The sequence below is a fragment of the Macrosteles quadrilineatus genome, unplaced genomic scaffold, assembly GCF_028750875.1.
Source record: "Macrosteles quadrilineatus isolate MER2022 unplaced genomic scaffold, UCM_ALF_1.0 Scaffold_8__2_contigs__length_117827958, whole genome shotgun sequence".
In the NCBI taxonomy this organism is placed as follows: Eukaryota; Metazoa; Arthropoda; class Insecta; order Hemiptera; family Cicadellidae; genus Macrosteles; species Macrosteles quadrilineatus.
Genome location: NW_026542601.1, coordinates 523700 through 537296, shown reverse-complemented (window position 1 = coordinate 537296; position 13597 = coordinate 523700). Strand labels below are relative to the sequence as shown.

The following is a 13597-nucleotide window of genomic DNA, read 5'->3' as shown; positions in this document are numbered from 1 at the left end:
AAGGGTTACATTTAATTAATTCAGAATAGAATTAATGTAGGTCAACATTATCATATGGTCAAAACATTGGTGACTGGTGGTATTTGAATACGGGACCTCAGAGGCCAAAGCCACAAGATCAGCTCAAGTAACATTACAATAAATGCATCTTGTGTCATCTATTGTTCCTGAGATATTTCTTGTTGCTGCAGGTGGAATGGTCAGACTAGGCTCTGCACTCATGCCTGGCAAGATTCATCGTAGAGTGGTCAAAGTTGCCAACAAGAGGCCGGGAGCTTTACACAGGACAGCTGGTGAGTTCACACAAAGTAATACAGTAATACACGACTACTAGTTGCAGAGCATTATACAGTATACAGCTAATTGTTAGGAGGGCTCCATATCAACTTAGCTACACAGATAGTGCAGGGTAGCAATTGCTTTGTCATGTAGCTGCTTACTATAAATTGATAATTTTATAGTAGAAAATTAACCTACGTTGTTTAACTAAATGTAAAATAGATCACTTTTAATTCTAAGGACACTACTATTCCATAAAACTTAAATATCAAGATATTCCAGTCCAGAGGGCCAAAACCCTCCGAACTGGGGCTGTTCTAGGACCAGGTCCTCTTCAGCTGTGAAAAATTGAGTAAATGTTTTGTGGATGTGCTGGGAATTCCCTCCCTCACTGAAGTCCGGAACGCTAACCACTAGACTAGCAACACACATTCCATAAAACTTCTTTACTTAAGTTTAAATCTGGGAAATATTAGTTCAAATCATAAAAAAATTAAAGTTTAAAGATAAATTTCCAAACCTACTTAGGTACCAGTAATAAAAAAAAAACTTTTTTGTTGATTAAATTCCGATACATAATTTTAATATTCTTCACCAAAAATAACATTCTTTAACATTGACTGCCTACTTGTTTTAAACTCAAACTTATAATATGCCCAATGTAAGCATTAAAAAAGGCGATTTGATCACTTAAACATTTTCTAGTTTTCTTATCCAGAAGTTGTCAATTAAGAAGCCGTGGCAATTAACTCCTGGGCCTTGAGGCAGTTAATAATTTGACACTGGCCACTGTTGACTTCTGAATACATTACCTGTCGGCGCGTGTGGAAAACAATTGCTAGATTTATTCATGGGTTCATACATCTTCATAGGAAAACCCAATGTTTTGAAAGTCTACAGATGCTGCCGACTTAAATTTATCTTCAAATCGTCTTGGTCAATCTGTAATGTAAATAACTGCTCCTTCTCAGCAGGTAGAAGAGGTGGTTTCGTGATTTTTACCATTTCTAAAATCCTTGCAGTGGTTGAATAACATAGATCCAATACAAAGTGGTTGAAAGGCTAAATTTACACAAAGGTTGACTATCCATAACTACTATAAAATGCAGGCAACATTTTACGGTGTTGAAAAATTTTTGGAATAAGATAAACTTCATTTTCGCCATAGTTTGAAAATCACAAAAAATCTTATTTAAGTTCAATTATTTCAACTATAAAGTAGCCTATCTATTTATAATTTGTAAAAGAGTGTAACTCAAACAAACTTTTACTATGTGATAGAGGGCAGGAATTATTTATTTCAAAAATATTAATAGTATTAAAATTATATTAAAATAAAATTGTTGATTTTAGGTGACCATAGTGTAAAATTATATTCCTCTGATGATAGAATTACATCTACTGTATTAGCGATTTACTCATACGATATAGCTTTTTGAGAAACCTATCTGGTATGGATTTGTAATTTGATGATAACTTGTCTAATTTACTGGGAATCCTAATGACTCTTTGACCAATTGGCTTTAATTGCACTGTTATTTGTTGATAGTTCAGTATTTTGTAACTTGAATTTATGATGGGATTAATAGTACAGTAGTCTATGAGTCAGTTAAGCATGCATTGATGTCCAGCTGTCAAACATTCACTCAGCTCATTGAACCTTCCTTGTATGTTTACCCAGGATTTTGTCCTTGGTCTCTTTTCAATGCTTTACTACTTAGGAAATGGTACAAAAACAAAGTGTAGAATAGCAGTCAAGGTATTCATTTAAAACCACAAGCTTACTCCCTGTAGCTTCACAATTTCTCACTAATTAACATTAAATTGACCTTTTGGCCTATTTGTAATATTAAACCATGCAAACAAAAGGGAAGCAGTGTTAAGATAAATGCTACAAATAAAAGAAAATTTATTTGTTTGGATGATAGGTTGTTTTCAGACCAAAGTCTATTCAAACAAACACAAAACATTGTCTTGTTGAAAGATAGGAAATAAAACCAACAAGCTTGATCCATAAGTCATAATTCTTCTGTTTGGGTTACACACACAGTTTTGATGGATATAAATTTACATCCAATAATACTTTCAATCTTTTATTAGTAAACCATCTATGAAAAAAACCAAAAAAACCACAATGTACAGTTGACAGCTGATCCAGTTTGCATCTACAGTATTTTAAATAGCTTCTAACTTTTTTTGGATCAAACTGGCCACATTGATTGTTAGGTAAACAGCTGGAAACAGCTAACCAATATTTTTTTTAATGTAACTATACCTTATTTCCATTTCATTCGTACATTTAAACTATGCTTTTTACAGTATGACATAAAAAGGTTTGGTGGTAAAGAAGTTCTATAATAGTAAATTTCGTACCTAGGGCCAAAAACGAGGTTTTGCCGGCTCGAGATAGTTTTTAAGACAAAGTCGAGAACTTAAATCGATCGAGAGCTACAAAACCATTTTCGGTCCGTGGTACGAACACTATTTTTCACCACACTACTACTATTCACAATAATAATAATGAAAACTGATAGTCTACACAACTTTAAGGTTATGTGAAGAAGTAATTTCAGGAATCAGCAAAAATAATAATAAACAGTTGCTAGGCAACAGTGAAAATAAAACAATTCTATTTAAATGCTATGGATACTGTTTGTGTAATTAATATGCAAGCGGACAGCTGATTTTGCGGCCCCGGGATGTAAAAACCTGCTCGGTCCCCAAATTATGATGACAGCTGGCATGGCCAGCATAACGTAACTTTCAGCCACCAATTAACGTATGTAATACAGCCAAAAACATCATAGTGTGGTGAAAAGATCTTATCATTAACAAACACGTGATGAAAGCCCGAGATGGTTTTAAGATATTTCAATAACATGAGACTAAGCCTTACTAGTTAGCTTTAAACAACAACCAAACTTATATCATAGTTGGGGGCCGAGCTTGTCTAATGGTAGAGGGACTTTGGTCTGGGTTCAAACCCCCAATGGATTTTATCTAAGTGATAATGCTGCAACCCCTAGGTCTAGCCTGAAGTAAATGTGAAAAACAATCCCAGACTCGGGCCTAGGACAAAAACAATACATATATGATAGTCATTTCTGAGATGGGTAAACAAACTCTAGCCAACTTTTGTTTTTAACCCCAACATCCTTGGGTTGAAAATGTACTAGAAAGCATAACTTAACATTTGTTGTAGCCCTTTTGGCTGTAATATCTGCATGATTCATTATATAATCAAAATGATATGATGTTGTATATCTACAAGATTAAGAGAATTGGATTCTGTCAAAAAAAGCTGCAACTCATTTATTTTAATGTTAGAAATGACTTAGATGTGTTTTAAGGATCTGATTTAGTCTGAATTAATGTTTAATTAATTAAGTAAATTTAAAGTACCACTACTGTAATGTCGTAGCTGTGGTACTTGAATCAAGTGAATGCAGAAAATTGGCCCAGTTGTCCTTGATATCTTTCAGCTTTTAATGCATGTTTGGAGAAACAGCTGATCTTTGAGATCATCCACTCCATTTTATACTAACACTGCATCCTTCTTCAGCAAATGTGTTTATGTCTTGAAGTAATTAAGAAACAAATTGAACAAATAAAATATCACCTACTCTGGTGCAATGTAAGGATGAACATTGATAGGTTAACCATCGATGTCAACCATTGATGTGCCGATAACGTCGTTGTGAAAACATTGATGTGTTTGGGGTTAAAACGTCAATGTTATTCGATGTTTTTCTTTCAGTTTTTTTTCTGCTCTCAGTACTTTCACTGACTCAGCTATTACCTTTAGACATACTCTACTAGCATTGATTAAACACACTCCCTTGCATTGGTTAGTCTATGTTGCTAGCTATACGTTGGTAGTTCCTCTTTCATATTTGCAAGACCAAATATCGGTATTATGCTGGAGAACAGGAGTGCTTCCGGCTGCCACTGAAATTCATTAGAAATATAAATTGATTTTTTTGAAGCATTTAGAACAAGCACCTCACAAAAAATGTAGATAATTATCTCACTTATTCTACACTATTATTCAAGTCTAGTCCAGTTCACGATATTTTTGGATTCAATATTTCATCAACCTTTTATTAGAATAAATACAAAAATTCAATTTAAATTTTCATCAAAACTATAGTTATTTGTGCAACTAGTGAGAAAAGTGAGCAATTGACTCGAGGAATGGTTTCTCGAGTGAGGCAATTGTACTTTGAACTCGAGTTGCACATTATACTTTTCCTACAGTTACCATAAAACAAATAAATTGGTGAAGAAACATAACCTATTTTTACACAGAAGTGAACTTTTAATATAACATTTAATGTGAAGTGACAAATACAACAGTACAACAGCTGACCAGCTGATTTACAGCCAGTGCTGCCAACGTATTTCGCGAGCATACGACGTTGCCTGCATGTTACGCGCTCACTATTTCGTGCCTTCACGTTGCAAATCTGGAGTGAGACAAAGTAATTAGAGTGAGACAATGTTAACATTGTCTCACTGATGAGCGAATTGGCCACTTTGCTTTCTCAAATCAGTGAGAGAACATGTACATTGTTAGGTAACTGTAGGAAAAATATATTTTAGCTATGGAAAACATCAATATATCAATACTTGGGCAAAAAAATCAATGTAAAAACATTGAACATCGATAGAAAAACATTGATTTTTCAAAAACATTGGGTATCGATGCTCATCCCTAGTGTAAAGTATTCTACTGATATATAAAAATTCTGTTTTATTTGATATCATTCCCACTCACACTGGAGCCTAGGTGGTGAGTGCTGGAGGTTAGTATGGTTGGAAGTACAATCCTCAATTGTCCACCTCAATTGTTTATTTAGTTCAAAGATAGATGAAGCCATCTTAAGAATTGCATCTGGTGGCAGCCAATAGCGTGTTTTGTCACTTTTGGTAGGTAGGTTTAGTTTGTGTGTAATTCTATCAGTGATAAATATTTTTTTGTGGTTTGGAAGAAACTAATTCAAAGTTTCATACTTCAAACATGTTAGACTCAAAGGAAAACTGTAAAGTATAGCATGTCTAAAGCCACATGATTTAACAAAGTGTCAATAACTAAGAGAGACAATAGGATTTTGATGCCATGAGCTATTCTTTAACTATTATTCCAATATCATGAAAGGTTGGTTATAGGTGGTTCATATGGATTGGGTACCCAATCCCTAGGGTCCCAAAGTCAGTGCCAAAAGCTTATGTCACGAAAAGATGCTACAACCATATTGAAGTATAGTTTACTTCTCTAAGGCAAGTAAGGACTATGTTTAGAATTTTCTTATACAACAACCCAAAGCAAACATGTAAATATTATTGCAAAGCATATATGTGTAAAGAACAAATTTTGATTAGGTTTCCAACAACACAAAACACGAAGAATGCATCTAAGCATGACAATTACTCTTTAACTTCTGCTGCATTGTGTATTCTGGTTATCTAATCATAATTAGAGATTAGCAATCTACTTGAACACTATGTTGAGTAACACCAACACCTTCTCACCATCCACTGCATCAGCTTGTGTAGGCAGCGTCATGTTTGCATTGACCATAGTAATTGCAATTTGCTAGAGTTTTATATCCACAAGTATATAAATCATATTACCATTTTTGTTGTATTTAACTTCTTTAAAAAACAATTTAATTCCTATTAAGTTTCACACAAAAATTGTGCATTATGCCACTTTTTGCTAAACCTGTATGTGTATGTCTACTGAAAACTGGTTGAAAGAAATTGTGTTTATAAGATACGGTACGAGAAAACATTGAAATAAGCAAAATTAAGCTCTAAACAATCCTTAGGGTTGAAATGGTTGAACATAGTGCTCGGTTGTGTGTGAGACAGTCACAGTTTGCCAACCAAGCCTCTGCAATGACTAGCCAGTTGGTGCATTTGCAGTTGGTGATAAGATATCAGCAAGATAAATCATGAGTCTGTTATCACTAACTTGACCTTGAGGTCAATCTACAGTGTGTACAATTCAGCATTGAGACTGCTGTTATATTTTTAGTCAGCTGGATTGGTGTTTGTTTACTTGATTAACATAAATAAATCATAAATCAAGTGGGTTTAATTTAATTACCTTTAGTAGTTAGCAAGGTATAGATTAATTGCTATATATAAGTATGTATAAGTAATTGCTGTATTTACTTTATTTTGCCCCACTATTTTTTTTTCACACTCCAGTATTCCAACCAAACAACACAAAAAAGTGTGCTTTTATTAAGCACGTACTACGTATACAGTTGACAATAAGTTGGCAACACTTAAAGATACTACGACTACAATGACTGGTGTATTTTCTCCAATTTTTTTCAATGCTTGATTTTTCAGTGTTTGAAAGACCACTTATTTTTATATTATAGAAATGATTGTAAGAAAAATATGATGTATAACGCGAGTGCAAAGTGCCTTTGCTGCACACTCGCCTGGGGCTCGTGCATAAATATTTCTCCCATGTGCACTAAAGTGCCACTTCGCACACTAGTTACACAAATAACTATTCAAATGATTTTTCTTTTGCACTGAATGAGCTGTAGTTGCATTCCGTTTACATGATGACTTGTTTCAAATAATTTCCCTTTACACCGGATTAGTTCCATTCAAATTATTTTCTGTTTTAACTGTATGAGTTGTATTATTTTCTGTTTGAACCGGATGTGCTATATTAATCAGATGAGCCTTTAAGTATCTTGTATCATGATAAGGTCAGCTAGCAACAACAAGGTGAAAGCTACAGGACAAACACCTTGTACTGTACTTGAGTTACTATAACCTGTAATGTTCTTTCTAACTTTCTCTACATGCTACTTAAAAACAACTCATCAACTCACTGAACAGGCCTCAAGACAATTAACTGTTGTATCCTATTTGTACACAATAGTTTAGTCTTTAGATGGTTAAACTTATAATGAGCAAACGGTAAACAGTTTGAAGTTTTTGGCCATAATTTGAATAAATAAATATTCTATAAATTTAAACATAAAATTGGAAAATAGTCTTGAGAACTAGTCACAACTGACTAACAAAGGGTATTTTATAAATTTGGCAGTTAATTATTGTGTTAGTGAATGTAAATTAATTTTTTTTAAATTCTCTAATAGCACATCCATCTAGGTTTTGCTATTTGCAAATAACATTCAGTGGTTAGTAAACTTTCCAAGTTCACTATTATTTGAAACAAAAATTAGATATATTTTGTGGGCTATAATATAAACTAAGCTATTCAATTTATCAGTAGTTAATAAAATGAAAAAAAAGTATGCTGTATAACAAAAATATTTTATATCAGATAAATGAACAGCACAGGTTTACATGATGTATTTCTAGATATCAACAGATTGACAAACGGTTTAACATTTTGGATAAAAGCGGAAAATCTGTGTGTCAAGGTTTACTAGTTTCCAAGACTGTCCGTGTTAGATCTGCTTTAGCTATTTGATATTGAAACAGAACTAAACCTAGTGAGGTGAAGCAACCAGCTATAAAAACCAAAATAGGCCCAAGTGTTATAAGGTTGCCACTGAGGTCAATCCTGTTTCAAGGAACTGAAAAACTAAATGTGGTGGTAAATTGTGGGTGGTAGTGAGTTAAATTTCAACAAAAGTAACATATTCCTGCATAGTAACCGTGTTGTGTGAAATTAATGGTTTTAGATTTTCAGCAACTGAAATTAGCTTTTTGTTTAACATAAGTTGATAGTGTATTGAATAATTTTATTAATTTCTAACAATTATTAACATTTTACTCAGTATAAGGTTATCAAATTTGTATTAATACAGGTTAAAAATCAGGTTTTACATTTTACCTAGAGAATCCATGAAACCAAATTGATTAAACCTTTGATTCGACTTACAACACAAGTACCTTGTTTTTGAGAATCTGTGTTGGAATAAGAAGGTTTGTCTGATTGAGAAAGAGTCCATGACCTAAGAAATGCAAAACCAAAAAATTATATTATTATTATATTATATTATATTATACCTATTAAACAAAAAAATGCAAATGCAAAATTGTACAGAAAAATTAAGAATGTTTAACACACCCGACCACTGACCAAATTAAACTCATAAAGGTCTTCATTCTTTGGTGGCCAGAAAGTTGTCATTGGACCTTACTTAATTTTTTAACATAGGTATATACAATTTGGGTTTTTGTGTTATGAACATCCTTCCATTCTAGCCTTGGTTAACGTCTGGCGAGACTTTAATATGACCACAGGTTCGATCCCTGGCAAATCTAAAAAAAATTAGAGTGATTTTGACCACTTTGTCCTTTAAGCAATAGTCTTTGTTATTCATCCTCGAAGTAACTCAGCAGGCGTAGATATTAACTTGAGATTTCTGAGGCTTTTTTATTCCATTTTTACCCAGTTTTCTTGCCATAGAATATAGATTTTGTTTCTCCATCCACAATCTGGTGTTACATGAAGTGGTATGTTGAGTTGCTAACACTCTGAGACGTTCAGTAGTCGTCTAATAAAGTGGTAATTGTCACTATGTGTTGGTTTGGTGTCCTTGGCGTAGTAATAGGACAGAACAGCTGGTGGCGGTGGCACAGGAGCATTGACTGGCAACTAGGCCATGATATTGGGAAGGCCGGTCTCTTTAGTTTTAAGTTGTTTCTCGGTCAATCCCATTAAATCTTCTCGATACCTTTTGCTGCTTGAAATTTGAGTGTTCAAGGGTTATATCTGTTGAGAGGAGAATGCCTAGTTAATTTCAATAGTTATGACATTTAACGGTTGTTTATGTAATTTATTGTTTAGTGTAAGTTAAGGGTCAGTATTTTGGCAATACCTGGTTATGACTTAGATGATGAGAATAAATATTTCAATTTTATGTAAATATTTGACTGCAGTTTAAGAAAAGATGAAATATTTCCCACAATTTCTATTAAAAAATGCTGATATCTAGTGACATTAATTAGCCTGTTTTGTTAGGAAGCATGGTAGTGCTATGGAGGGTTACAGGTAGAGTGTTTTTTCTATTTTCTAGTATTATTATAATTAGTGACTTTTCTATTATAAACAAAAATATGTTGGAGAAATCAGTAAAATGCCTAACGAATAATAAAGGACAACAATTTAAAGATTCCCAGCACCCATAGATGAACTGTGTTGAGACAATGATGTAAAAATTATACCATAAGAAGGTCTTAAGTGTATAATAACTTGCAGATCAGTATATTTGCTTACAAAGAAATTACGTTATTCTTGCTCACTCCATGGGAAAATATAGTTTCACTTTTATAACTTCACCTAGACAGAGATTTAAAGCAGAAAATGATAGCAAGGTACCTGGCTGTCCTATAGAGCAAGGTATGGAGTGGATGATCTGGGTAGAATAGGATCAGCTGTTTATTTAGCCTAGATCATTAATTTAAATTTCAATGATCAAGGACAGCTGGGTCCAGATTTCAACAATCAAAAAGTTACTGCCTATTTTCAGGATAAAACCCTGGTCATCGACCTTCAAAATAATTGTTTTGTTAGTTTACTTGGAATATTTCAGAGATAAATAATCTTTGAAATACAGTTACTAGTTTCTTCATAACATTTTTAATATTGTTTGCAGCTGCCCCCGTGAAGCGAGAGCGGATTCCTGTGGATCCTTGTGAGAATTCTAACGACTCTGGTCTTGGATTCGACCACCACCTTGACTACCCCCACCAATCTTCACTGGTCTCACATTCAGGGATAGAGGTGAGCCTGTAGTTCACTACCAACACCTTATTTTAAGTTATTACCCAGACAGCAACATTTACTTACGTTGCCACGATTGCGAATGACGATCACATTATAACCGAGATTGCAACATTTACCTGCGGGTGTTGCCGATCTGTGAGTGACGACCATGCTATTATTGAGACCAACACTCGCGATCATATATTGCGGTTATGTTTTCGTTTATGACATCTCATTGCCACTGACAGTGATGCAACGAAACATTGTAAAAAACACTAATTGCACCACTCTACAATTAAATTGGCCTGAACAGCTAATTAGTTGAAGTTCGAATCATTGCAATTTTACTTATTCTCTCTCAATCCTTGAACCTCATTGGTCCGTTCGTTATCCGTGTTGTTAAAACTATGCTGTTATGAAAATACAAAATGCTGTTGTGTGAAACTTTTCAATTCTTGTAACTGGACTGAAATGGCTACTTAAAAAAACGGTCGTAGGTGATCTTTAACAATTTTATAAAACAATATACACTTAGCGGTTGGAATTTCAAAACTCTTGTCAGGTCTGTGTTGTTTCGTAATTTTCTGTTTTGTAAAAATATCAAAGAGTTTGTTCACTCACGAATGAAAACAAGAAATCCAGCCAAGTGGGTTACAGCTGATTTACGCTCCATCATTCCACATCAGTCCATCACCAGAATAGAATGAAGCTTCGGAGCTATGATTGTGTAATCCCTTTATTGGGAACTAACAGATTTGTTGTCATTTCATAAATAAATATCATCTAGTGGAGATTGCAATTTGCTGCCACTACAAATTTATATAATTTTGGAACTCAGAGGGTGTTTTTGGGTCGAAGCCTCAACCCTTTGAGTTTAATAGATTTTTTATTTTTAATTGGTTCGTTCTTATAACCGACGTATTTTTAGCTTGTTTTTGTTTGAACACAATTTTTTCAGTAAAATTATAATTTTAAATAGTACTAATTGATCTACCCTTGCCTCGCAACGGGGTAAGGATACTTAAGAGAATAATCATTGTGGGACGTAGATCTCTAAATCTCAAAGATCAAGTTGTACCACATAAATTATAATTAAATCTATTAATTTAAAATTTAAACTCTATGAGAATTGTGTTTAGTGGCATAACTCATTACAAACATGGAAGAGGTTCTTAGCTGATAAGGAGTGATGTTTATGATAAACATGTTTTTATAGCTAATAACATGAACTCCTCTATCGTTGTTCATATAATTACTTCATCTGAAATATCTTTTCAGTAATGAGATCAATGTGTCTATTTGCTTAGTCATCCATTTTTGATACCTGTCAATATAAGTGATTTGATTGTTGTTATAATGGTTTGAATATTGTTTTAGATATGTGTCGAGGTTAAAGAGCAGATTAAAAAAATGTGACAATTTAATCACTTCTGTTGATTGTTTAGCATAAAATATTCCCAAAAAACCAATAAAAAATGGAGTCAACATCTGAAAAGCAATTTTATTTATCAAATGCTATCTCAGTAAAACACCTTCGAGATGAGATAGTCTAAATACTTTATAGATACAGTAATAACTTGTGGCTTGAATTGTGTCTTTTTTCTCACGCCAGGGGAATTTTTAATTGAGTCAAATTTAGTTTTGGTGTTAACACTTTTAAAGGAAAGCAGTCCAACCGATTTACTGGGAATTGAATCCGTCCACTCACCACCGGGCTAACAACTCACCCGACTTAATAACTTAAACCAAATTTTGTACACTTAGTAGGCCCTACTGTTTCCATGTTAATGACCTCTTATTTGTAATACAGTTTAGTTATCAATTGCTTTTTCTAAAAACAAGTAATCGGTTATAACTAAGCTAGTAGAACTTAGATGAGCTTGTGTTAAAATGAAATGCAACAGCAGTTGACTGGGTTATCACGTATCTAATGAACTTAAGTTTTTATAATGGTCTACAGTGAGTCATAGTTATTCCTACTATCAGGTTGTATTATACTAAACTCCAATTAAAGCAGGGCCAATTAAAATTATTATACATACGTTTTATCGAATTTCCCTACAGGGAAATAGCTATAACTGTAGGTGGCACGGTAAGACCTAGACCCAGGACCGATTTCCTTTTCATTTCGATGTCCCAAGAGGCCAAAAACAGTATTTGTTAAAATTTATATGTAGATATGTGTCCGATAATATGATAACTCGAGTAATTTTGGTCTGAATTGATTGTCTTGATGGTAAAGGGCGGGATAAACTTAAATGAGTTTTGTGATCCATCAAGGTCATATGGTTTTGGGTTTTTAGGGTTTTGAAATGTTAAAAATGTTTTTTTTCTAATTTGCCACCCCTGAAACATAGAAATGCCAAATTTTAATTATGACCATCGTGTAGAGCTAAAAAACTCAAATAAATTTGTATATTGAAAGGTTGTTGTACAATTAAAGGTTATGGTGAAAATTCCAAAAACTGTACATTTAAAATTCCTATGTTATTCTTATGACAAAAAGAAAATTGTTGTAGTTTGCTTGTTAACCGATGTATGTTGAGCAAATTTGGCAAAATTTATTTATTTTTTGCTATACTATTACCATTTGGCCAAAAACTTTTTACCTTTTCCCTATCAGCAAAACTAATTACCATACTCGATAAAACTAATATTTTTTTAAGAAGAATAAGTATTACTTGTTTGTGCAAATATTTTTGTAAAAACCCAGAAATTGCAATTGACTTAAATCTACAGGTTTTCTGTGGTGGGGGTATTTGTATATTATGTTAGTTACAATAATTTGTAGAATCCTCACTTATTTTATTTACAGTATACAGTGTGTTTTTTTAATGTTTGGAAACTGGAATTAAAAACAAATGTTTTCAAATTTTTATTTACAAATTTTAACAATGCAGTGAAGGATAAACAATTTGTTTATTTGAAAGTCGGTTTTGTTTTTGAATAGATTCTTTAAACAATTTTTAAAATGGATAAAATATGTCAAATTACTACCCAAGCAGCAACAACAAAACCAATTCTTCATGTAATACTCAACAGGTTTCTAGTTTCCACATTTCATGTTTTGTGACGACCTTGGAACACTCATCCATTGTCATATGTGGAACATGAACATGAACATATGTTCTATGCAGTTGCTCACTGCATGCGAGGAAGTGGGTCTTGTATTCAAGGTCGCCTGAACTAACCTAGGCCAAACATGTAGTAGTTGGAAATAGCACTACAGCTGTTAGTGAATGGCGGACGGCTCACAAGTCAATGTTGCCGACCTTAACCTTCCTAGTGGATCAGTTGTTGTGATTAGGCGAGTTTGTTTTTGGAAAGTGAATTGTAACGTGGAAGTAGTGTTTGAAAAGTGATAACTCGGTGGAGAACTGTTGGGAGTGAATTTGCTGATATATTACTCATACTGTCACGTAGTAATGGAGAGGTAAGGTTTTTGTAATTGTTGCTAATTGAAGTACCTGATTATTGTCAACAAAGATCGCAGTACCAGTTTGCTTGTTACTCTTAGTTATGCTTGCATTTAACTTTTGGAAACATATCTTTCTGGGCTTCCTCATTCCAGTATTGTAGGCTTGGGTGGTTTACTTGTAAAAC

The 13597-nt window shown here is 33.5% G+C and overlaps 1 protein-coding gene across 6 annotated transcripts in view; it reads left to right on the top strand.

The window, feature by feature from the left end:
* The window catches only part of LOC128999345 (nuclear factor of activated T-cells 5-like), an 82770-nt gene that overhangs the window by 42421 nt on the left and 26752 nt on the right, over positions 1 to 13597 (top strand). For 5 of the 6 annotated variants that reach the window (XM_054425796.1, XM_054425795.1, XM_054425798.1 and 2 more), the window contains exons 2-3: positions 192 to 293; positions 9885 to 10012. In XM_054425796.1, the coding sequence (XP_054281771.1) occupies positions 192 to 293; positions 9885 to 10012 (230 nt within the window). Of the gene's footprint in view, positions 1 to 191; positions 294 to 9884; positions 10013 to 13258; positions 13428 to 13597 lie in introns of those variants that run through there. The other variant, XM_054425800.1, reaches the window with a different exon arrangement.